A 22487-nucleotide genomic window follows, 5' to 3' on the forward strand; every position below is an offset into this window, starting at 1 on the left:
AGTGTCATTTCTCACAAGTAGGTGACTTATGCACAAATAAGTGTTTCTATTTCTTGTTTTCAATAGGTCTCCACATAGTGGAGGTGACATATGATGATGTGCCCATCCCAAATAGTCCCTTCAAAGTTGCTGTAACCGAAGGCTGCCAACCCTCTCGGGTCCAGGCGCAAGGTCCTGGGCTGAAAGAGGCCTTTACCAATAAACCCAACGTTTTCACAGTGGTTACCAGGTAGGCAGCCCTGGGTCCAGTGTATACATTCTCTGAAAGGAGTAGCCCCAGGTAATCTGACTGCTTTAAAAAAATTTTATAACTATACCCTACATATGTGTCATGGCGTTCCAACTTTGGTAAGGTATATTTTTGTGATGTATGAGATAGTTTCTTCTATAAAGACTTATGTTACAGAGAGAGACCCAGAACATCTAAAAACGTACCAAAAAGTACTGATAATAGTCATAAAACTGTGGTGCAAACTAGGACTAGATGGAAACTCTTACTTGATAATACAGAATAGCCAACCTCCATTATAAGCGAAATGTTAGAAATATTCCTGTTACAATTGACCACAAAGGGGGTGTGACTACAGCTCAGTGGTAGAGCACATTCTTAGGACCATAGGGCACATACCTGCATTGTATTTGCAATCCTAGCCAGTGCAATTAGATAAGAAAAACAAAGGAAGGATAAACATTGGAAAGCTGTGTTTATTGAGAAATTCACTGTGTGAGATGTGTTATGACATTAGTTGAGTCAGGTTGGCTTATTGGGATGGTTTGTAAAGGGATTTAAGTGAATTGCTGAAATTAGACTTAAGCATGGACTGCACACATTTCACTTTTTTTCCCACCCATTCCAGAGGGGCAGGAATTGGCGGGCTTGGCATTACTGTTGAGGGACCATCAGAGTCAAAGATAAACTGCAGAGACAACAAAGATGGAAGCTGCAGTGCTGAGTACATCCCCTTTGCTCCAGGGGATTACGACGTTAATATCACATATGGAGGTGCCCACATCCCTGGTAAGCTATTCCTCAGGCAGTGGTCCAAAAAACCTGTTGCATGAAAACAGGTTTGATTTTGCTTATCTCTCTGGCATAGGAAAAATATTCTGATATTTGTAGTAGCTGCAAAGAGAATTTTCCTGAGGGCTACATTTCCAGGAACATTCTATCTCCCAGCAGAAAGCATTGGCTTAGAGTTTTGACTGGAAATAATAGTTTATATATCAAAGGACCTAGTTCTTGATTTAAGGGAAACCTTTTTTTGGAGGGGGGCAGTACTGGGGTGTGAACTCAGGGCCTCATGCTTGCTAGGTAGGCACTCTGCCACTTGAGTCATTCTACCAGCCAAAAGCTGGGTTTTTTTTTTTTTTTTTTTTTTAACAAAATTGAAAATATTTACTTTAATTTGTGCTTGTTTCTTATTCACCTTATTTATGGGTCTTTTTATCTTTTCTTTCATTGACAGTCCTGGTAGCTATCAAAGACATACTAATTCAATTCTCATTTATTAATATCTTTTCTATTTAATGATGTACACATTTATTGTAAAATGAGATTTTTTTTTTTTTTTTTAGCCTTGGTTTTGTCACATTTTGGGCAGGATAATTCTTTGTTATTGAGGGATGTTCTGTGCCTTGTGGAGTATTTGTCAGCAGCCTTGACCTTTACGTATTAGATGTCCTTTGTCACTAACAAAATGTCTCTGGATATTGCCCTACATCTTTGGGAACAAAATAACCCTTGACTGAGAACCAGTGCTAAAGAGAGTGACACCATAAAGAAATATGTGACTTAAGTAGTGATGACCTCCACTTTTGTTCCAGGGAGAGAGATCTCCATAGGTTCTGGTTCTGTTTGCTTGATGGAGTTATCATCACCCTTGCCTCCCCACCCCCACCACATGTCTAAGAGGGTAGGAATATGTGTTCTGTAGTTGAACACAAGTCCAAGGACTCCAAAGGTTGTTTTTATACCAGCTCCTGCCCTGTTTCGGGGGTGGTGAGAAGAGGGCAGAGCTCCACGTCAGGACCCCAGGAGCAGGAAGAGCCTTGGGCTCATGTAATTCTCCCCCAATAAGCAAGGGGAATACTGAGCAGTGGACTGAGGATCCCCTGCTGGGTTTCTGGAAAATCTCCTAGGAAGCTGGAGTGTCCAGTGACCATGCACTTTCCTGATTCTGTCCCCTCTTTCCTCTTTACCAAGTGTAAATGTGCACATACACTCACAGTCACTCTGTCTTTCACACATTGGTCAAAAGCATTGACGAATTCTACTCAGATGTACATATTAGCCTTAAGTCATTCAGAGTGACTGGTTTCTTCTCAAACATGTGTTTATAGCTTCTTCAGTGTAGAGTTTTAAAGTTACTCTTGTTACTAGTCTAGAGAATTTCAGCCATGGGCAAGAAATAGAAAGCTCCTAGCCCTGCAGTGCTTACGTGGCTACTGTTTATGTGGCTAAAACTTGTAGGAGGAAAATGGAGATAGGTGTTACAGTAGAACTGTGAGTCCCTTTTGCAGTTTTGCCACACCACACTGCTTGGGATGAGAGAGTTGAATGCTGAGAATGGGCAGAATGCTGTCCCCAGAAGAGATGACACAGTGGCTTCCACCAGGCAGGCAGCAGTGGAGATGATGTGGTTATGTTGGTGACAGTTGTTTTGATTCTTGGGAAAGTGCTGGGTACCATGAGTTTGGGAATTTCCCTGCAGAAAGGGTGAGAGTTTGGGCCCTGGTGGCTGACCAGCAAGTGCTCAGCAAACGACCACTTTTGAATATAACAGCAGAAGAGCTATTTGGGGTTTTCCATCAGATGTAGACCAGGGTGTGTATTTCAGACTCTTGCCTCACAGACCTGAATGCCAGTTTCTTCTGAGACCTAGAACTGTCCCAGGCAGAGATACCTAGTAAGGTGTTGGTGTTCTTAGTGTCAGGCTACTAACTAAGGTAACTTGTGAGGTATTGAAACATTCCATGACCTGCTAGCTTCTAATTTGTTTTCCTGAGAATTCTTGGTGGTTAAATCAGAACCCAGTTTTTCCTGGCCTGATACAAATTTCTACTGGGATTATTTTAAACCAACTATCCTGTCTTACCCATAATAGCTTATTGGTTTCCTAAGCATGGAGCACTGGATTGATTCAGATTCAGAACATATTAAGAAGAAGGACTGCCATGATCGATTGGTGATGTCTGCCTGGGGCAAAGAACAGGAGAAGAATGGCAGATAATCCTTGGTGTCTGCCATCTTGGATCTGTTTGTCTTTTACCTTTGCATGTTGCTTTGTGACTGCTTTTGTGCTTAGTTCAAACAGATTCCAACGGAAGCTCTGACTTAGAGTTTGACCTCAAAGGTAGTCTGTGGTCGACATGTGAAGATAGTGAAATTTTCAACTTTCACTGTGTAAAATAAATCTCTCTTTTGTTTTCTAAACCCCAACCAGCATGGAGGGCTGTGCTTGTCTTTGCCAGGGTCAGCCATTTATTTCACTTAGCTGAAAAACCGAATGTCGTAGAAACCCAGATGTTGTTAGGAAACCAAGGTCTCAGTTCTTAGTGTGTGTCTGTTAACACTTTTAATTCCACAAAGGATAAGCTTTCTGGGATGCATAACAGAGAGACTTTGGCTTCCATGGCAGATGTTTAGCAAGTAGCAAACATCACAAGAAACACAGGATTCCTCCTGCACATGGCAAGGGGCACATGGAACCCTTTGGCAATGGACTTGGCAGCCTAAGGCAGGGTGCTAGGTATACTGGGACTTCCTGTTTCTCTGTTCTAATGGAGTCCCATTAGGGTTCCTGGTCCAACCCTGTTCTGTCTCATGTTTCTCCCACAAGTCTCAATTTCCCTTTATTTTCCATTTTTTATTGATTTTTATAATTGACACTCTCAAAGAGTCAGAGTCCTCAGGGTCTCCAGGGGTCAGGCATGCATCAGGACCACAGCTTGCCCTCTGAGAGAAAGCTAAGGCTTCATTAGACAACAATGGAGGCCCTCTGCGATTGGAAGATAGCAGCTGTGTTAGAGGAGAGGAGTCCAGGGGGCATTTGGAGGCCATTTGTAGGAAAGGAGATTAGAGACAGGCTTCAAGGCCTGCTTGACCCTCTTTGGTCTTCTCTCTATACTCCTACCACTCAGCTTCCTCTGTCAATTCTCCCACCAGCCAGATTCTCCCTCACCTCTAGGCCTCTGCTTGATGCACCTCTCCATCTGCTCCCTCTAGTGTCTTAGTCTGGATATTATTGGAAAGCTTTCTTGGGTCTCCTGCACCTGGGGTTCATGACCTCCTAAGTGCTCCATGTTGTACCACTTCCCACATATGTTACATAGGATATCAAAGTGACATGACCTCATCGTCCTTCTTCGGCACTGTGGGCTCAGCACCCAGCACAAATGTAGTAGGTGCTCTGTGGCAGCAGTTGAAACAATGAGTGGGCATACAGGTACCCACACAGAGCAGGATGAGTTGCCTGAGGCCTACACAATTGAGGTCCAGTTGGAGCAACCGTGAAATTCTAGGTGTGCAGAGGGTGGGTCTCCAATTGCTGTGTTCTCAGAATCCCATGAAATCTTTTCCAGGCAGTCCCTTCAGGGTTCCTGTGAAGGATGTTGTGGACCCCAGCAAGGTCAAAATTGCTGGCCCTGGGCTGGGCTCTGGCGTCCGAGCATGTATCCCACAGTCCTTCACGGTGGATACTAGCAAGGCTGGCCTGGCTCCACTGGAAGTAAGGGTCCTGGGCCCACGAGGTGAGTATGCACCCTGCCTCCCTACTGATATTCACCTGCTCTGGACAGGGACAACAGTGACCCAGAGTGGGTTACTTTGCTTTTGAGTTTGGTCATGAACCTAAAATTAAATTTCTTAAATTACTTTATTGCTCCATATTCTAGCTAACCAGTAGACAGTCCTGCTTAAAAGTAGGCAGGCCTGTTATCTCTCCAGAAGTCTGTTTTGTTCTCCCTTTTAATAACATGGCCTTAAATTTCCTTTTAACATTTCACCTTTTTAAGTAACTAGTTGAACAAGTAGTGTGTGGCTTTCGTAGGTAATGTCGGTGTGACTGCTTCATTACCTAGTTCAGCATTTGTGAGGTTTGGGGGGGAGGAGGAGGGGTCTGGATGTGGGCTGGTGGTGGAGTTTGAAAGTAATAACTCTCTGTTATGCCTCAGTGCTCATGTGGAACCTACTGGAATCGTGGGAATGTCAGAGATGTGGCCTTGTCATTGTCCCAACTCCTGGAGCAAAAGGGTCTCTGGGAAGTAGATTTTGTTGGTAGCCTGGAATTTAGGTTTGGTATGGCTGGCAGATCATTAGGGACAAAGCCCCTGAAGTGTGTTGAGACTTACCTGCTTTGGTCAGGGGCCACATTTCTTCCAGCATTTAAGATGTACCTTTCTTCCCATAGGAGACCGGGTGTCTAATTTCTTAAGAAATCTGGACTTTTTGTCCCGTGTTGTGTTTTTGGCTTCCAAAAGTGGCCACATAGGGGCTTCCTCCTTTAAAGAGGAACCTTCTCTTTAATGGGGTTCACCAGGAGGTTAGGCCCTTTGAAACTCAGGGCAGAAGGCAGAAGTGGTTTGAGGGAAATGAGGTCATGGGGCTGGAATTGGATTCTATGAAGTTTCTGAGCTTTGAGGGTGTGTGTGTGTGTGTGTGTGTGTGTGTGTATAGAAGCTTTACTTAGATATTGGCCTCTGTTCTGGAGGACTCATAAGTAACAGCTTTTTAATTTTAGCTGATGAGATGGATTCCCAGTCATGGCACAGCCCCTTGAAAGCCATTTCAGAGTTCTTTAAAGGTGACCCGAAGGGTGACTTTATGGAGACAGGTTTGCATTTTCCTATTGGCTGCTGCTTTAAATTATGTAACCTGAATGTCTTTTGCTGGCCTCACCTCTCAAATCAGTTTGTCTCTGCTTAACGAGCATGCCATGCTTTGATTAACCTACCCAGCCGCTGACCCATTCTTGACTTCCACCTGGAATCTGGAATCTTATCAACCCATCAACCCAGTGCATGCCCTGATTATATTTCACCATAATCCCTAAGCATTTCCTGCTGGCATCCATTGAGGGACCCCTTCACGCTATAAGACTGACACCCTTATCTGCCCTATACCTATACTCCAGCATGTTGACAACATGGTGGTCTTTGCTCAAAGGTGGCCACAGTCTTGACTGGCCAGCTCATGGGCTAATTTTTTGCTGTTCAGGGTTCTAGATTCTTTTGCACTTTCTTGACTGTAGAGTAAAATTGCCACATCCTAAGCACGACTAACCAGCTTGAAAGGTTCTAGCCTGTCTGCACCAGCATCTTTACCATATGCCCTCCAGCAGCAAACATGGCAGTCTCCTTAATTATACTGTAGGGCAGACCAAGTGCACATTAGCCAACAAAAAGCTAAAGGTGTCTCTTGGGGTCATTTCTGTAACCATGAATTGTGGATTCTGTGATTTCTTAGGCCTATGATTATGGCCTGCTTGCCTTTATGTTACTCGTCAGTGGAAACCAATAGCTGTCAAGGATGGATGTGATCCTGTTTCAAAATCAGCCTGGAATGGAGTGAAAAGGATGCCAGGTAGCCATTGAGACTTCTCATCTCTGTCCTCAGGCCTAGTGGAGCCGGTCAATGTGGTGGACAGTGGGGATGGCACGCACACAGTGACCTACACCCCGTCCCAGGAGGGCCCTTACATGGTCTCTGTTAAATATGATGATGAAGAGATCCCTCGAAGGTGAGTGCCTCACCCTCGAGGAATGGGTAGAACCAGCCTCAAGCCCACCCACCTGCAGGAACGGCAAGCATCCACGCAGTCAATATTGCCCAGAACCTGTGTGTTCCACACACATTATCATTTACTAGGCCTGGTACTTAGGTTCCTGCTTTGTTTTCCCCATTTCATTCATCTTTAATTTAAGGGGACCTGAGGTTAAGAGGTTGGAGCTCTATGGAGAAACAGAACTACACTAGTTTTTAAAGACTTCCTTTTGGTGACCTGTGAATAGTTTTGTGATTAAGACAAAGGTGTTCACCACTTGACTTGAGAGTTCAGTTGACCATAGCATTCTCAGAAGGTGTTGGGTAGAAACTTTATGTTGCATAAACTCTTCACTTCTAACGCAGCCTCAAAGGTTCATTGAGGATTTTTTTGTTTTTTAATCTTATCTCTTAAGAAAAGTTTTACCTATACCCCCAGTATGCACATTTTATATGGACATTCATGCATGTATCTCCAGGTGTAGAGATATGTCATTTATAAATTACATTTGTATATTATCCTACTAGTACATTATCTACCATACACATCATATAAAACATAAAGTAAGAATAAATATAGATATAGAATGAGATATTATAAAACATTAAAACTGAAGTTCTAGTATTCTTTCCATTTTGGTTTCCATTGTCTTAGCATGGCAACAAATGGGTTTAATGTATTTAACTCTGTTTCCTGAAGTAATTTGGAAACTGTCTTCCCCAAACTATTTGTTTCCCATGGAATGAACTCAGGGAAACTTCTGGCTGGTCTGTCCTATGATGGTCTCTACCTCATGGCTCTAAATTTCTACTGGATTTATGGCCCTTTGATTAAACTTGCTGTCTTGTCTAGTGTAGAAATCCTCCTTTCAGCCCCGGTCTTTCTGTGTAAAAAAAGGTCAGGTGGAGTTGGGTTGATCTGTATCATTACTGACCTGTGTATGTGTGTGTGTCCCTCAAGTCCCTTTAAGGTCAAGGTTCTTCCCACATATGATGCCAGCAAGGTGACTGCCAGTGGCCCTGGCCTCAGTTCCTATGGGGTACCTGCCAGCCTGCCTGTGGAGTTTGCAATTGATGCCAGAGATGCTGGGGAAGGCCTGCTTGCTGTCCAGATAACGGTAACTCTTGAGTTATTTTCTAGAGCCAAACTTTATTTGTAAGACCTGATTTTCTGGTCAGGGAAAAGAACAAGGATTTTAAAAACCAACTTCTGACTTGGTTGCATACATTTGTTAGATTTTTACAGAGTCAGTGTCTATGTAAGAAAAGTCACCTGACACAAGGATGCTAGAACATAGACCCTTACATCCTGGGAACTGTGTGCCTAGCTAAGAATGAAAGTCCTCTTAGTAAAGGAAAAAGGAAGAGTGCATGTGGCAGCATGTGAGCTGAGCTTCTGCTCCTTACCCCTTTATATTTCACTTGACAGACCATCGTGGTGTGATCTGCAACCCTCTCCTCTCCCTATCGAAACAAGATTATATTAAGTCATCATTCTCTCCTCCCACTGCAGGTGCTAATTAATGAACAGAAGGTTTTTAAGGTTTTTGATGGACGATTTTTACATTTTGACAACATCCTAAATAGCGCTTCTTTGTGATGCACAGGACCAAGAGGGAAAACCCAAAAGAGCTGTTGTCCATGATAATAAAGATGGCACGTATGCTGTCACCTACATCCCTGACAAGACTGGACGCTATATGATTGGTGTCACCTATGGGGGGGACAACATCCCATTTTCTCCTTACCGAATCCGGGCCATGCAGACGGGTGATGCCAGCAAGTGCCTTGCCACAGGTGAGTGCAGGGTGGCACCAAATTCAGGAATGTGGGCTTTGGAGTCAGAACACCAGGATATAGGTCCTCTGTGTCACTTAACAGTTGTGTGATCCAGGCAAGTTCCTCAGTCTCTCTGAGTTTCAGTCATAAATACTTAGATTGAGGATCTTTTTGGAGGGACATTCAGATTCAAGAAGCTCTTCCTGAGACAGAGGATTATTGCGAAGATTAGATGAGAATTCTGAGCATGGTATCAGGTATGTGGTAGCTATTCTGTCACTTTTGAAGTGGGGCACATTTGTTGAGGTCTCAACACTGATATTGAGTCCCCTGAAGCAGCTAAGTTCACTTTTTCAGGATTCATTTGCATTTCAGATCAACATTAGAGGAACTCATTCATTTGGGTTTTCCTTTCAGGAATTCAGAAACATTCAAGCCTCAACTTTCCTTCAGTTAGGCACAACTATCTGACTGTCACCAGCCTTTCAGTTTCTAAGAACTGTTCCTGCAGCTTGGTGGTATTGCTCAAGCAGATTTCAAAATAGGAATCTTCATCTCTGAAATGAAACAGATTTGCTTCTCTTGAAATGAGGAAACTAAACATGGGTCCACCCTGGCTGTGTTCTGTTTCATCTCATCCTGATGGAGAAAAATCTTCTGGCTTTCAGTGCCTGGCTATGAATTGCTCAGCTTGTATGTTTTTGTCTCACCCATGGCAAAAAAGTGAGAAATTTTGTAATAGTTGGCCAGGCCATCTTCTCTGGTTTATGCAGTGACCCCTGACAGCTGGATCGCCTTTGCCAACCTGAGGGCTAAGGTCTCCCTCTTGCTTTCCAGCCTTCTGTTTCCTCTCCCAGCTCAGGCTATGTCCTGAGAAAATTCTCTCCTGGTCTGGTGGTGGCCTGTCATTCAAGGTCTTCCTCTACTGGCTGCTGTCTTTTCTTGTTCCCCTCACTGTATGAACAGTGTTCTCAGAAACTCCCTGTTTCCCTGGTGCACCTACACAGTTTACTCATTTTGGCCAATGTGCTTTTCCTACACCCTTTTCTGTACCTCACAATTTTGTATCAATCCTGTCTGTGTATGGGGGTGCCCCAAGTCAGAGAGAGAGAGACTGGGAAAGACTATTTGTTGCTTGAGGAGAGGTTACATTTTTCAGAGTCAAGCCATTTTTTCCTCTTTAAAGGAAGCCTCTGTCAACCTGGGATATAAATTCTTAGAGCCTTTAAATAGATGGGCAGCAGGACACTCCCTAGAAGATGGATCGATTGATTTTCCTGTGACTCAGTCCCTTCTCAGGTTTCCGCCCACAGCAGTCTTGGAGCTGGCTTACCTCCATCTGCCCTGCTAGACTATGAACATTTGAGAGGAGGGCATCTGCTTGCTGCCCTTTGCATGTACTTAGTCCTGATCCATGGACCTGTCTCTGATCCATGGACCCAGCCCTGAAGAAAATGCCCAGTATGTTTGCTGAGGAAAGTTAACCTTCATCCTATCCTGATGAATGTGGGCAATCACGACTGACCTTCAGCTAGAGCCATGGAGCACCCAAAGCTTTCAGATGCTCTTGCTTATTAAGAACTTGATGGCTAACTCCCTTGAGCAGCACCTTACCCCAGTGGTCTTTGAGGGGGTGGTCCCTCTGTCTGGCAGGTCTAACATTTGCAGGCACAGCTAGTACACATGCATGTGATCTGTTCTCACTGCAAATGTCTGTAGCCAATGCTTCCATTCTCTTCCTGAACTTTTCTGCAGGTCCTGGCATTGCCCCCACTGTGAAAACTGGAGAGGAAGTGGGCTTTGTGGTAGATGCCAAGACTGCTGGGAAGGGGAAGGTGACCTGCACGATTCTGACCCCAGATGGTACTGAGGCTGAAGCGGATGTCATTGAAAATGAGGATGGCACCTATGACATTTTCTACACAGCTGCCAAGCCTGGCACCTATGTGATCTATGTGCGCTTTGGTGGTGTCGATATTCCCAACAGCCCCTTCACAGTCATGGTAAGCTAAATTCCTTCTGCAGAGCTTGCTGTTATTAGCAAATACAGACCCAGTAACCAGTTTTTTAACTTTGACTAGGACATCCTTCCATACAGTCATGGCCTTATAGGGCCATGTGTAATCCATAGAAACACAGAGACCCTTTGGCACTAAGGGTTTTGGGAGAATCTCTTCAGCTACTAAGGGATATGTCATATCAAGGGACTTAGGCAATGTCCTGCGTACACCCAGTTTACTTTTTCTTTACACTTTTAAGTAAGGAAAATGACACAGTTTTGTTCTACTTGTTCTTCCCCCATCCTCCCATCCCCATGGTTGGAGGAGAGGGCTCTCAAGGCTCTCCCACCTGCAGACTTCACTCTGATACCTCACACTTTACACAGCTAGGAAGATCTGGAATAGAAGGGAACCAGCACATGAATGTCTGGGCTAGTGAAATAACCAGTCTTTAATTTTCAGTTTTGGGTGGCTTTTAGATCTTGCTTTGATTATTAAAGTTCTTCTAGTGGGGGGGCGGGAGCGGAACTAGACGAGAATTACCTCATGTAACCCTCAGAACCAAGCCCTGTTGGCCCTGTACAAATGAGGCGTGCCTGGTCTAGACAGACACCAGGTGCTGTGCGGCTTCTGTTCCATGTCCTTTGATGCAGAGGGGCTGCCACCCTTGACCACAGGTTACTAGGTCCCTGCTGGTCTAGCCCCACCCAAAGCCTACAAAACACCTTCTAATTATTTTACATTGTGTAGTGATGGACAAGGGCACAAAGGTTCCATTCCAAACAGAAGCCCAAGGACTTTTTTCCAGTCTATAATCTGTTGTAGCTTTTTTCCTTTCCTTTGACATTTGTTTATCTATAAATATCATGCCAGAGGTCTGGAGGCTCTTTTGTATCTCAAGTATGTAAACACTTGTCAACTTTGGATGTTATCCATTTGGGAGTGTTTTTTTTTTTTTTTCCTTCAGGGGAGAAAGCAGCACAATGAGAAAGTTTATGCCCATATTTACAAAGAAGGGTCCTTGTTGTGGTTTTAAGGATCTGTTTTTAGCCCATAGTAGATTTCCTCTTGTTGGCTAGAACTGGGGAGGATGGAAGATCAAACACTGGGTAGAGGTTATGGCCCTGCTGCTTCATTGGGTTGGGAGTAAGTGACCCCATGTGCTGGGCAGAGCTGAGGGAGAAAATTAGAGTGAAAATACTGGGGACCATTTTGGCAACTGGGCCCTGAAGTGGGGCTTCCAAACTCATTAGTAATAAACATCCACTAGGCCCTGAGTACACACAGAGCAAGGGTAACTCATGGACACTCACCTCGCCCTCACCACTGTGAGTGACAGAAGGGGACAATCACCCCTGGTATTTGGTTCAGGACTTGCTTTTTCCAGCCTTACCTACAAAGATGGACTCTCTTTTCATTGGCTTCTCTGGGTAGATTCTCAGTCTCCCCTTATAAGTTTGAGGCCAAAAGGACATGCAAGGATAGCTGCATGGATAGCAGATGTCTTAAGGAGACTGCAGGCTAGTTCAGTTAAGTATGACACACACCCATGTGGCCCATGAAGTTACAGACAAGCAGCTTAACCACCTGCTGCCATTGAGAAATCCTGGATCCAATTCCATAGCCCAGCCCTTGAAAGATCTTCCTGCTGGCCAGTGTGGCCTTGCATTAGCCACTGTCAGAACAGGCCCTAGAAGTGGAGATTCAGGCTTTCCAAATGGAGCAGTTTACAAAGTGTGCTGTCATTGAAGCCCTTTGCAGATACCACAGCACACAAAAGGGCTAAGCTGTGCACATAGGCCTCTGTAGAGGAAGCATCCCACTTCTCATTCTTTGTTATGGTCGAGGAGATAGGGTGACCCTATTGGCTCAATTGGATCAGAAGCATGGAGTTTAAGTTGTTTGTTTTGTTTTGTTTTTATTGTTTTTTTGACAGGGTACTGATGATTGAAATGATTGAATCCAGGGCCTTTCTCATGCCAGGCAAATGCTCTACCATTTGAACCATGCTCCCAGCTAGTTTGATTTTTTTTTAAGTGAATTTATTAGAACTTTAAAACATTAACCACTGAAGACATTTATTAAGTAAAGATACCTCTTTCCTGATTCCATGCTGCAGAGATGATTGATGTCAGCTTTTCTCCGCTTACACAACAGACTCCTTGGCCTTGTACATGGGCTCAGACCATACATGTGACTTTCCCCCTTGCTTCTTTCCCTCAGTATGCCACAGATAGCCTTCCATATGAATTCATCAGACTTCACCTTCTCTTCCGAATGGCTGTCCAGCATTCCTCCATACAGTCCTACCATGGTTTGTTAGACCTCTTATCGGTACACACCATGTTGCTTCAGTCTTTCACGGCACACACAGCTCCAATAAAACTCCTGTACACATTGCTTACCTATGCAGTCTCCTGCCACCATAGGCCTGCTTGCTAGAAATGGAATCAGGTGTTGAAAGGACATGTGTGTTTGACATTTGAAGATGGGACACCAGCTTTCCATCCAGAAGGGTAGTAAGAATATACCCTCCCATGAGGATGAGCTGTGTGTGTGTGTGTGTGTGTGTGTGTGTGTGTGTGTGTGTGTGTGTGTGTGTGTGAGAGAGAGTGTGTGAGACAGAGGGGGTTACAGCTCTCAGGTTTACACTCTATTGAGTAGCAATATCCCAGCAATGTGATTCCCAACTAATCACCATTTGCCACCAACCAGGCCACGGATGGGGAAGTCACGGCTGTGGAGGAGGCACCGGTAAATGCATGTCCCCCTGGATTCAGGCCCTGGGTACACCTTTGTTTTTCCCTTTTGTGTTTCTGTGTTTACTCAGCCTTCATTTCAGAAAAGCTGCCGCCTGCTTGTGGGGATTGCTTAAGCCCTCTGGGTGTCCTGGCCATTGGTGTGTCCCCCACTGATTAGCCCATCACCACAATCCTGCTTTTTCTGTAAGATCCACCTTCGTGTCACCATCCACGTGCCATGAATCGCCAGCCGTCATGTCTGTGATCACGCTCAGTGCAGTTTGTCCATGTTTAAAGAGCAAGATGGACAGCTGTCTGCAGTCCTCCTGCTGACCCTGAGCTGCCTCTTGCACATTTGGTTTCTGTCCAGGGGCAAAGCCACCCGCTGCTACTCTGTGCCACTTAAAATGCACCTTCTTTTCCAGGCCACAAGTAACTAAACCTTTCCAGGTGGAACCCCTTGGGACTAAGATATTGCTGTCTATCACTTTCCCACTGCTGGGAATTTTACAAGCTGGCTGCTGAGTGATTTCTAGCATTCCTTCAGCTTTTGCTCAGGGCCCAAGGCCAGTTAGCCAAAGCCCATGCTGCACAGGAAGCCACATCCCCAAATACCGGCTTCACTGGCTTGCAGAATTCCCAGGAGCTTTGTCCCTCTAGCTTCATCGGCCCATGCTGTTGTCTGCTTTCCCCAGTGATCACTGCTTCCTGTTTCTAGGTGACTGAAGAGGCCTATGTCCCAGTGAGTGACATGAACGGCCTGGGGTTTAAACCTTTCGACTTGGTCATTCCCTTTGCAGTCAGGAAAGGAGAAATCACGGGTAAGCCCTGGTGAAAGCCCCTCACTCACTCTCTTGCTCGCTCGCTCGCTCGCATTAGTAACTCAGAACAGTGCTGGGGGGTGGCTCCCCCGTCACCCGGACCTGGCTCCTTATCCCTGTACCCTTGCTTCTTGCTTTAGGGGGTCAGTCCATGAACCCCTGAGATCGCAGGGCGTGTTCCTGTGAAGAGGGGTTTGTTTATAGCTTGCACAGGCTCCTGAGAGAGCCCGAGATTCCGCCTAGGTTAAGTTCTGTGCTTAGATGCTTCTTGACTGCTGGTTCCTGTTTGCCCTTTCTTCCTGTCTTCTCTTCCTCACCCACTATTCCAAATACAATCTGACCTTGAGGCCTGTTGTACAAGGCTTACTTTCTCTCCTCAGCCTCTCTTTAATGCCTGCTTCTCTTTGAGTTGATGTTCTACTTATCCTGCTGGTTCCGTGGTCTTCTCAAGTCCTGTTTGAGCTTCTAATTTGCCAGTTGTAGAAACTCTTTACTTATGAGTTGCCTGCTGCATTTTGTGGAAGCCAAAGGGAACCATAAAAAGCAAGTAAGTCTCTATTTTCCCACTGTGGGACTTGGATATTAGGCAACATGAGTGTTCTTGGGTCTGAAAACCTTAGTTGTGAGGACATCCATGCCCTGTACTCAGCTTCTTGGGGAAAACTGCTGGTGGGCTCATTGCCCTGTATGCCTGTGCTCCACAGGAGAGGTCCACATGCCTTCTGGGAAGACAGCTACACCTGAGATTGTTGACAACAAAGATGGCACGGTCACCGTCAGATATGCCCCCACTGAGGTCGGACTTCATGAGATGCATATCAAGTACATGGGCAGTCATATCCCTGGTACGTCCGCTCAGCAGCCTCCTACTTTGGGGGCCTGAGCAACCAGGTCTGGTCAGCCTTTGTGCAGGAAGTGCTCTGGGAAGGCTTGGAAATGCAGCATTGGCATCCCTGTGGGACCAAATAGCCTGGGACCCTGGCTTATCTAGCAGTTTCCCAAAAAGATAACATAGCTCGGCATCCTGGGTCACAGTGCAGGCCTTTGGGTCTCTGGTTGTTTGTCTTTGTCACTATGCTGAGTGTGGCCAAAGGTCAAGCTGGGAGAAAAATGTGAGGCATACCAAGGGACTTTCCAGCCTGGCCTGCAGAGCCCTGTGGGGTGTGGGGCTTGGGATGGGGTCAGAAGGGAGAAGATGTGAGAGGAGAGGACAGATAGCCCTTGCTTGTCAAGGAGGAGCAGCTCGTGTTTCACGGCCATCAACCAGCACAGTGTTAGTCTTGCTCTGTTTTTCTTTTTGTAACTTTAAATATTTTTTAATTTAATATTTTAGGTAGGTAACATTAACACCCATATCCACCATCTGCTCTCTTTTTGAGCCTGACTGTTGGTAATTTTTTATGTTGAATTTTAGAGTAGTTTTTAGATTATATGCAAATGAAAATACATATTTTTAAACTCAGCCCCTTTTTATGTAAGTAGCAGTGTACTCTACATACTCATCTGTCCTTGCTCTCTACATCTCACAGGATGTCCTGAAGAGCTGTGCAGGTCTGCATAAGAGAGTGTCTTCACACCTCACAGCCTTCCTCCAGGTGGATAAACCATTGCAAACTCAACCAGTTGTCCACTGAGGCATTTCAGTCCTTCCCACCTTTTGCTGTCCCTAGTCCTGCTGTGAGACTGCCTTTCACCTCCATCATTTCATGCTTCAAGATGCACCTGTGGGATTTGGTCCCATGTGCAGGCATCTGTGAGTTTGATAGATCTTGCCACAGTGCCCTTCCCTGAGGGCTGTTCGATCCACAAACCCCAGCAGTGGAGGAGGGCGCCTTCCATCCACAGCCTGGCCAGTGGTGCCTGTGGTCACATTTTTGGATCTTTGCCAGTCTCCCAGTTGAGAAACACAGTGCCTCAGTGTTGCTTTGTTTACATTTCTCCAGTGAATGAAATAGAGTAACTTTCCATACGTTTAAGTGCCATTCCTAATTCTTTTTCTGTGAACTGAACGTTTGTATCCTTGGTTTGTTTTTCTATTTGGTTATCAGCCTTTGTCACATCAGTTTCTAAGTGCAATTTAAACTGGCCTTTCATGATAGATGATGAAAAAACTTCTTTGAGTTTGGCTTATGTTCATATGTGTGTGTGATATTTATTTAAACAAAAATATATTATCCTGGGAGTGAGGGCATGTGTGCAGGGGGAACTAAGGGGAACCACAGTGTCCATTTCTAGAGGTAGACTTCCTAGATCAGGAGTCCTTACATTCTGAATGGCACAGATAAACAGCCTTCCAAAAAGACATGTGGTTGTTCTCTCTAGTAGTGTGTTGTTTTTCCACATGGCACAGTATCTCCTTATTTGCCAAGTTGAGATGACTTCTTCTGCTTTGGCCTCCCTCCAGGCTGAAGCAGCCTCAGGGACTATTCTTCTCAGGTGCCAAGTAAAGGAATGATAAGAAGTAGACCCCTTGGGGTGAGCACCCTAGTATCTCCTTTTGTCTTCTTCCTCTACTCAGGAGGTGACAAACCTGCCTGCTGATGTGTGAATGTTATGATACTCCCTGGTCTGAGGTATTCATTCACCCCTTAATGGTCCCCAATTTTGTTTGTGTCCTTGGCAAATGCAGAGAGCCCTCTCCAGTTCTATGTGAACTACCCCAACAGTGGGAGCGTTTCTGCATACGGTCCAGGCCTGGTGTATGGAGTGGCCAACAAAACCGCCACCTTCACCATTGTCACCGAGGATGCGGGAGAAGGTACTGTGTGGTTTTTGTGTTTGCGCACTTGTGACCTTCTATTTGCTTGGAGACATAGTGAACATATTTGAAACTGTGGGTAATGATGGTGGCGAGCACCTGTAGTCCCAACTACTTGGGAGCCTGAGGCAAGAGAGTCGCTTGAACTCAGGAATTCAAGATCAGCCTGGGCAACACAGTGAGACCCCATCTCAAAAAAAAAAGGCTGTTGTGGTGGTATTTGTCTTTTTTCGTCATATAAATCTGTGTCTTCTGTAGAGCTGCACTGTCTTCTGTTTAGAAAAAATTTTTAAAGTCTTGTATGCTGAATGAAATCACATTTTATGTGTTTTACTGACAATTTAAGTATGCTCTGGCTGAAAATATTTTTATTTTCATTCTTTTTGCCCAGGGATGCACAGGACTTTACATGAGCTACTTAGTGGCTTAGTGGCTTCTTCTGGCTGGGTTCGGGTCCATTGCATTTATGGAGATTCCTAAACCTGTGATACTGTTGTTGTTTTTTTTTTTGGAGACATAGTCTTGCTGTGTAGCCCAGGCAGGCCTTAAGCTCCTATTCCTCCTGCTTTATCCTCCCAAGTTCTGGGATTACATGCATGAACCAGTACACCAAGCTAAACTTGTGGTTCTAGTGGGATTTCTGAGGTGGTGTCCAGCCTGATCATCAGTGAGAATTGTGTCTGGTCCCTCCTGGATGTGTGATGTGCATGGAAGGCTCATCTCCTCCTCGTCCCACCTGCATCCTCAAGCGTTAGGATTACTTTGAGGGGAATAAGTCAGACAGTGGGGTGTCTTCCTCATGGGCTTTTCACCTTGTAGATGGCTTTGCTCTGACATAAGTCCTTGCCTGAGACTCTCATGGAGTATGTCAGTCTGTTGTCCTTGGTGTCAGGAGTTTCCCTGGATGAGTTATTATCCCTGCCTTCTCTCTCTGCTCCCATTCACAGGTGGTCTAGACCTGGCTATTGAGGGGCCCTCAAAAGCGGAAATCAGCTGCATTGACAACAAAGATGGGACGTGTACAGTGACCTACCTACCCACGCTGCCAGGCAACTACAGCATTCTGGTCAAGTACAATGACAAGCACATTCCTGGCAGCCCCTTCACAGCCAAGATCACAGGTGGGGGGTGCCTGCTTTGCCCCTGGGCATCCTTGTGGGAGGTGTGGCAGGCTAGGTGTCTGTCACCTATTTAGGTTTAGGTTTCAGAGATTCTTTGAGGAGGAACCAGGGGATGAGTCCCTGGCTAACCTTCATCTCTTAGCTGACTACTCAGGGGAAACAGAGCTACCATTTGGAGAGCAAGCTCTCAGAAAGAGGCATTCGAATAATACTTACTACCTGAGTACATGAGTTCAAAGAGGCCTGTCAGCATCACTACTAGACAGGTTTTCTGTTCTCCATTTTATAGGTGAGAAAACTGAGGTTTGGCCAGGTCATAAATTAGCCATGTCCACAGGTGGTATTCTGGGATGTGGAGCCAAGTTGTCCCATCCCAAGTCCATGCTCCTAGCCTCTGTTCTGCCTGCTGGGTTTGGATCATGGTCTCGATGGTTTCTAAGGAAGATGTGAAAGGTCAAGTTCTTGCTCCAACGGGCTCGTTTGAAGCAGCCAGCAGCAGTGAGTGGAATGGGAAGACAAGGGCATGACAGCAGTTGGGAGGTGCTTTCCACTGTCAAATATTCCTTTAAAAAGTGGTCCATGTCAGGCATAGTGAGTATACCTGTAATCCCAGCAGTCTGGAGACTAAGGCATGAAGATTGAGAGTTTGAGGCCAGCCTGGGCTATAGAGCAACCCTATCTCAAAAAATTCCCAAACAAAACAAAGTGGTCCCTGAAAATTCACATCTCTAGTTGCTAGTAGCTCCTAGTCTTCCCTTGAATCAGGCACTCTTTGCTGGTCAGGTCTGCTCATTGCCAAAGGCACATTCTGCCAAGAATTGATTCTTGGCTAGTCATCTGTAAGTGGCAGATGGATCAAGGACTCTGAGGAGCTGGGATGACCACATGTAACAGGAACTGTGTTGGGGATTGTTTCCCAGACGACAGCAGACGCTGCTCCCAGGTGAAGCTGGGTTCTGCTGCTGACTTCCTGCTCGACATCAGTGAAACTGACCTCAGCACGCTGACCGCCAGCATCAAGGCCCCGTCCGGACGTGATGAGCCCTGTCTGCTGAAACGATTGCCCAACAACCACATTGGTGAGCTTGGACTGCCTGCATGGATGGGAGACAGGGACTCTTGGGGACCTTTCCTAGAAAATTGGTGGTGCATTGGAGTGTGATGTGGTTCACACGTATGATAAATGCCCAAGCATACTTCTGCCATTTCGATATTGTAACACCTTTGTATACCACGTTGTCAGAAAGTCAGGAAAGAAGTCATATTTCAGTTTTGGAACTATGCCATCTCCCTTCCCACTTTTTCTCTATCACTTTCTTCCCCCTCATTTATGTAGCCCAATCTGTGTTCTGGTCCAGGCATCTCCTTCATTCCCCGGGAGGTGGGTGAACACCTTGTCAGCATCAAGAAGAATGGCAACCATGTAGCCAACAGCCCTGTTTCCATTATGGTGGTTCAGTCTGAGATCGGTGACGCACGCCGAGCCAAAGTCTACGGCCGTGGCCTATCGGAAGGCCGCACTTTTGAGATGTCAGACTTCATCGTGGACACAAGGGATGCAGGTCTGTGGGTGGTTCAAGGGGAAAAGTCTGATGCTTGGGGAACTGGTTTCTCATTGCTCAGACTGCTTTATCTTTTCATTCTACTGACTCCCCTTTCTCTGTGTGCATCCTGCAAGCTGTAGTCATTCCACCTGCATTATCATTTAAGCCTCATGACCCTGGGAAGAGTAGGTTTTTGTTTTATAAATGAAAAAACTGTGTTCTCTTGTCTATTCTGCCATCATTATTCTTAACTTCCCTGGGTCTCCTGGACTCATCCTAAGCAAAGAATATTGGGCCAGCTGGCCCAGATTCTGTTCAGCTGAGCAGTGCTATCTGGGAGTTGGGGCATCCCCTCCTGTCCTGCTTTGAGATGATTTGAGTGAGGTTAGGCTTCTCCCCAGCTATCCCACATCCCAGAACCTTCTTGAGTGATAGCCACACTGATGAATTCTGTGGCAGAGGGCTGAAGAATTTCTGGTCCCAATAGGCAGATTCTCCCTACTGATTTATCCTGTTGATTCCTTCCGTTCTGCTAGTCTAGTTGAGGCGGCTGGAGGCTATTTAAGAATTCACATTCTCAGGTCCATGACTGGTGATAGCCCCTGAGGCTGTGCATTGTTCTTGAAGCTTGTGATTGCACATGACACATGCTCCATGAGACATCAGTAGATACCCTTGTGGAAAGCTCTCTGCTAGTAAGTACAAAGCCCTGAGTTCAAATCCCAGTACCGCCAAACAAAATCCAAGAATTCTCTAGTCAAAGCCATGTTTGACAGGTTAATTCACTACAGGACTTCTCAGAGCCTTTAAACTCTTCCTCTGTCCAAGCTTCCCACTAGGCTATTTTCTTGATGTCCCTTCTACATTTGAGCTCCCCCATCCCAGAGAGTTGCTGTCAAGACAGCCGGGGCTACTGTATTGCAGGTTACGGTGGCATATCTTTAGCAGTGGAAGGCCCCAGCAAGGTGGACATCCAGACTGAGGACCTGGAAGATGGCACCTGCAAAGTCTCCTACTTTCCCACCGTGCCTGGGGTTTACATCGTCTCCACCAAGTTTGCCGACGAGCATGTGCCTGGTATGTGTTTCCTACTGCCATCCTTCTGTGACACTTGGGTTTTCTGTAAACACCATTCCTTGGCCTCTGGGCTGCTCACGGGGCTTTCTTGGTTTTACAGGGAGCCCATTTACCGTGAAAATTAGTGGGGAAGGAAGAGTCAAGGAAAGCATCACCCGGACCAGCCGGGCCCCATCTGTGGCCACTGTTGGGAGCATCTGTGACCTGAACCTGAAAATCCCAGGTGGGTGCAGGGGACTTGGTAGGAAAGAGCAGTGGGCACCATGGGGAACCACATCCAGCATGGCTCCAGAGTGTGCTATCCAAGTCAGCTCTGGTGACCTTCCTCTTCATCTCATCTTAAGATTTTCTTTAGTGTTTATTTTCACAGAGGTCCATTTAAATGAAAAAAATCTGTTTAGCTGCTACCTTTTTCTTCTTCTAAATGAAAATAGCTTTCTTCTTTCACATGGGTGAAACATAGATATACTTTAAGAGTTGCTACTTGTCAGTTGGAATAATGTCATTGAGAGACCTGGCTCTACCAATGCCAGTATCTGAAAGTATTTAAGAGATAGCAGCTCAGCAGTGGCCTTCTGACATTTCCACTCATTTCTGCAAAACTGGGTGGGCCACGTGGAGCCCTTCGGTGATGAATTGTTCCGCACGGGGCCACACGAACAGTAAACAGGCCACCCAGCCTGTCTGAAATATGATCCAGGTTCTTCCCATGGAGCATCCTCCCTCAGAGAATTCACTGTGTCCATGAAAGTTTTGAGGCTCCTTTGCCCACACGCCGGCACAAGCTGAGTTGCACACATTCTTTCAAAAAGGCAAACCTAGTCTTAAATGAAGCTTATGTACCATCGCCCAGACAGAGGGCTGATTATCCTGAATCATGTCTCCCTTATCTTTCCTAGTGTGTTGTGCACCCCCACTACCTTGCATAGGCATGGCAACGTGAAATCATAGCGAATGTGGTAAAAACCTCATTACTGTAGGACTGAGACAAGATCACCCCAAGGTGGAGAACGGACAGATGGCCAGGAGGGGTGTTGCTGGCTGGAACATTTCCGACATGGCCAAGCCTTGGTAGACTTAGTTTCACAAACATGTTGGTGCCTGTTTCTCCCCCATTCCCCACCAGCACTGAGCACTATCCTGTCTTTCTCACTTTGGCCAATCTGATGGAAAATACCATCTCTAAGTTTTCAGTTTCATTTGTGGGACTACTAGTGATGGGGACTGTGTTTTCATTTCTCATTTTGCAATTGTTTGTTCCATTCTCTTTGTTTCTTGAGGAATAAGTGTGGACACTTATCCTTTATCGTAAGCCTCTTCTGGCTCTTGACTACTTTGTTATTCTTGAGTTATTTGGTAGCAGATGACTCTGGGGAAGATACATTTCCCTATATTACTCACCTGATCCTCCTTATCCATTAAAAAGGGGAGAGGGAGGAGCTCATTAGCTCCCAGATGTTCTTAGGACCCAGGACTGTGTGGCATGCCTTAGTCAGTTTGGGCCACTATAACAAAGTAACATAAACTGGGCAACAACCAACAGCCATTTATTTCTCACAGTTGTGGAGACTGGAAGTCCGAGGAGGACCAGCATGGTCAGGTTCTGGTGAGGGCCCCCTTCCAGGTTGCAGATGGCTGACTTCTGGTATGCCCGCATGGTGAACAGCAGAGAGAAGCAAGCTCTCTGGATTCTTCTAAGGGCAGTAATCCCATCATAAGGGCTTCCCACTTGCATGACCTCATCTCATCCTGATAGCATCCAAACACCCCACTCTTAGAACTGTCACACTGGGGGTTGGTTAGTGTTCAACATAGGACTTTTGGAGGGGCACAAACATTTGGTCCATAGCATGGTATGACTTCTTAACCTCCCTTCCTTTCTCTGT

At 45.8% G+C, this 22487-nt stretch overlaps 1 protein-coding gene across 7 annotated transcripts in view; it reads left to right on the forward strand.

Moving 5' to 3' along the window:
• Positions 1-22487, forward strand: part of Flnb (filamin B) — a 133117-nt gene that overhangs the window by 92962 nt on the left and 17668 nt on the right. For 3 of the 7 annotated variants that reach the window (XM_074044037.1, XM_074044041.1, XM_074044042.1), the window contains exons 23-38: positions 67-229; positions 858-1018; positions 4582-4749; positions 6614-6737; positions 7722-7878; positions 8368-8557; positions 10295-10542; positions 13255-13326; positions 13999-14101; positions 14806-14946; positions 16731-16859; positions 17807-17980; positions 18901-19059; positions 19339-19542; positions 20449-20601; positions 20702-20824. In XM_074044037.1, coding sequence (XP_073900138.1) covers positions 67-229; positions 858-1018; positions 4582-4749; positions 6614-6737; positions 7722-7878; positions 8368-8557; positions 10295-10542; positions 13255-13326; positions 13999-14101; positions 14806-14946; positions 16731-16859; positions 17807-17980; positions 18901-19059; positions 19339-19542; positions 20449-20601; positions 20702-20824 — 2469 coding nt within the window. Of the gene's footprint in view, positions 1-66; positions 230-857; positions 1019-4581; positions 4750-5738; positions 5832-6613; positions 6738-7721; positions 7879-8367; positions 8558-10294; positions 10543-13254; positions 13327-13998; positions 14102-14805; positions 14947-16730; positions 16860-17806; positions 17981-18900; positions 19060-19338; positions 19543-20448; positions 20602-20701; positions 20825-22161; positions 22472-22487 lie in introns of those variants that run through there. The other 4 variants (XM_074044044.1, XM_074044043.1, XM_074044038.1 and 1 more) reach the window with 4 other exon arrangements.

The sequence above is a fragment of the Castor canadensis genome, chromosome 10, assembly GCF_047511655.1.
Source record: "Castor canadensis chromosome 10, mCasCan1.hap1v2, whole genome shotgun sequence".
Classification (NCBI taxonomy): Eukaryota; Metazoa; Chordata; class Mammalia; order Rodentia; family Castoridae; genus Castor; species Castor canadensis.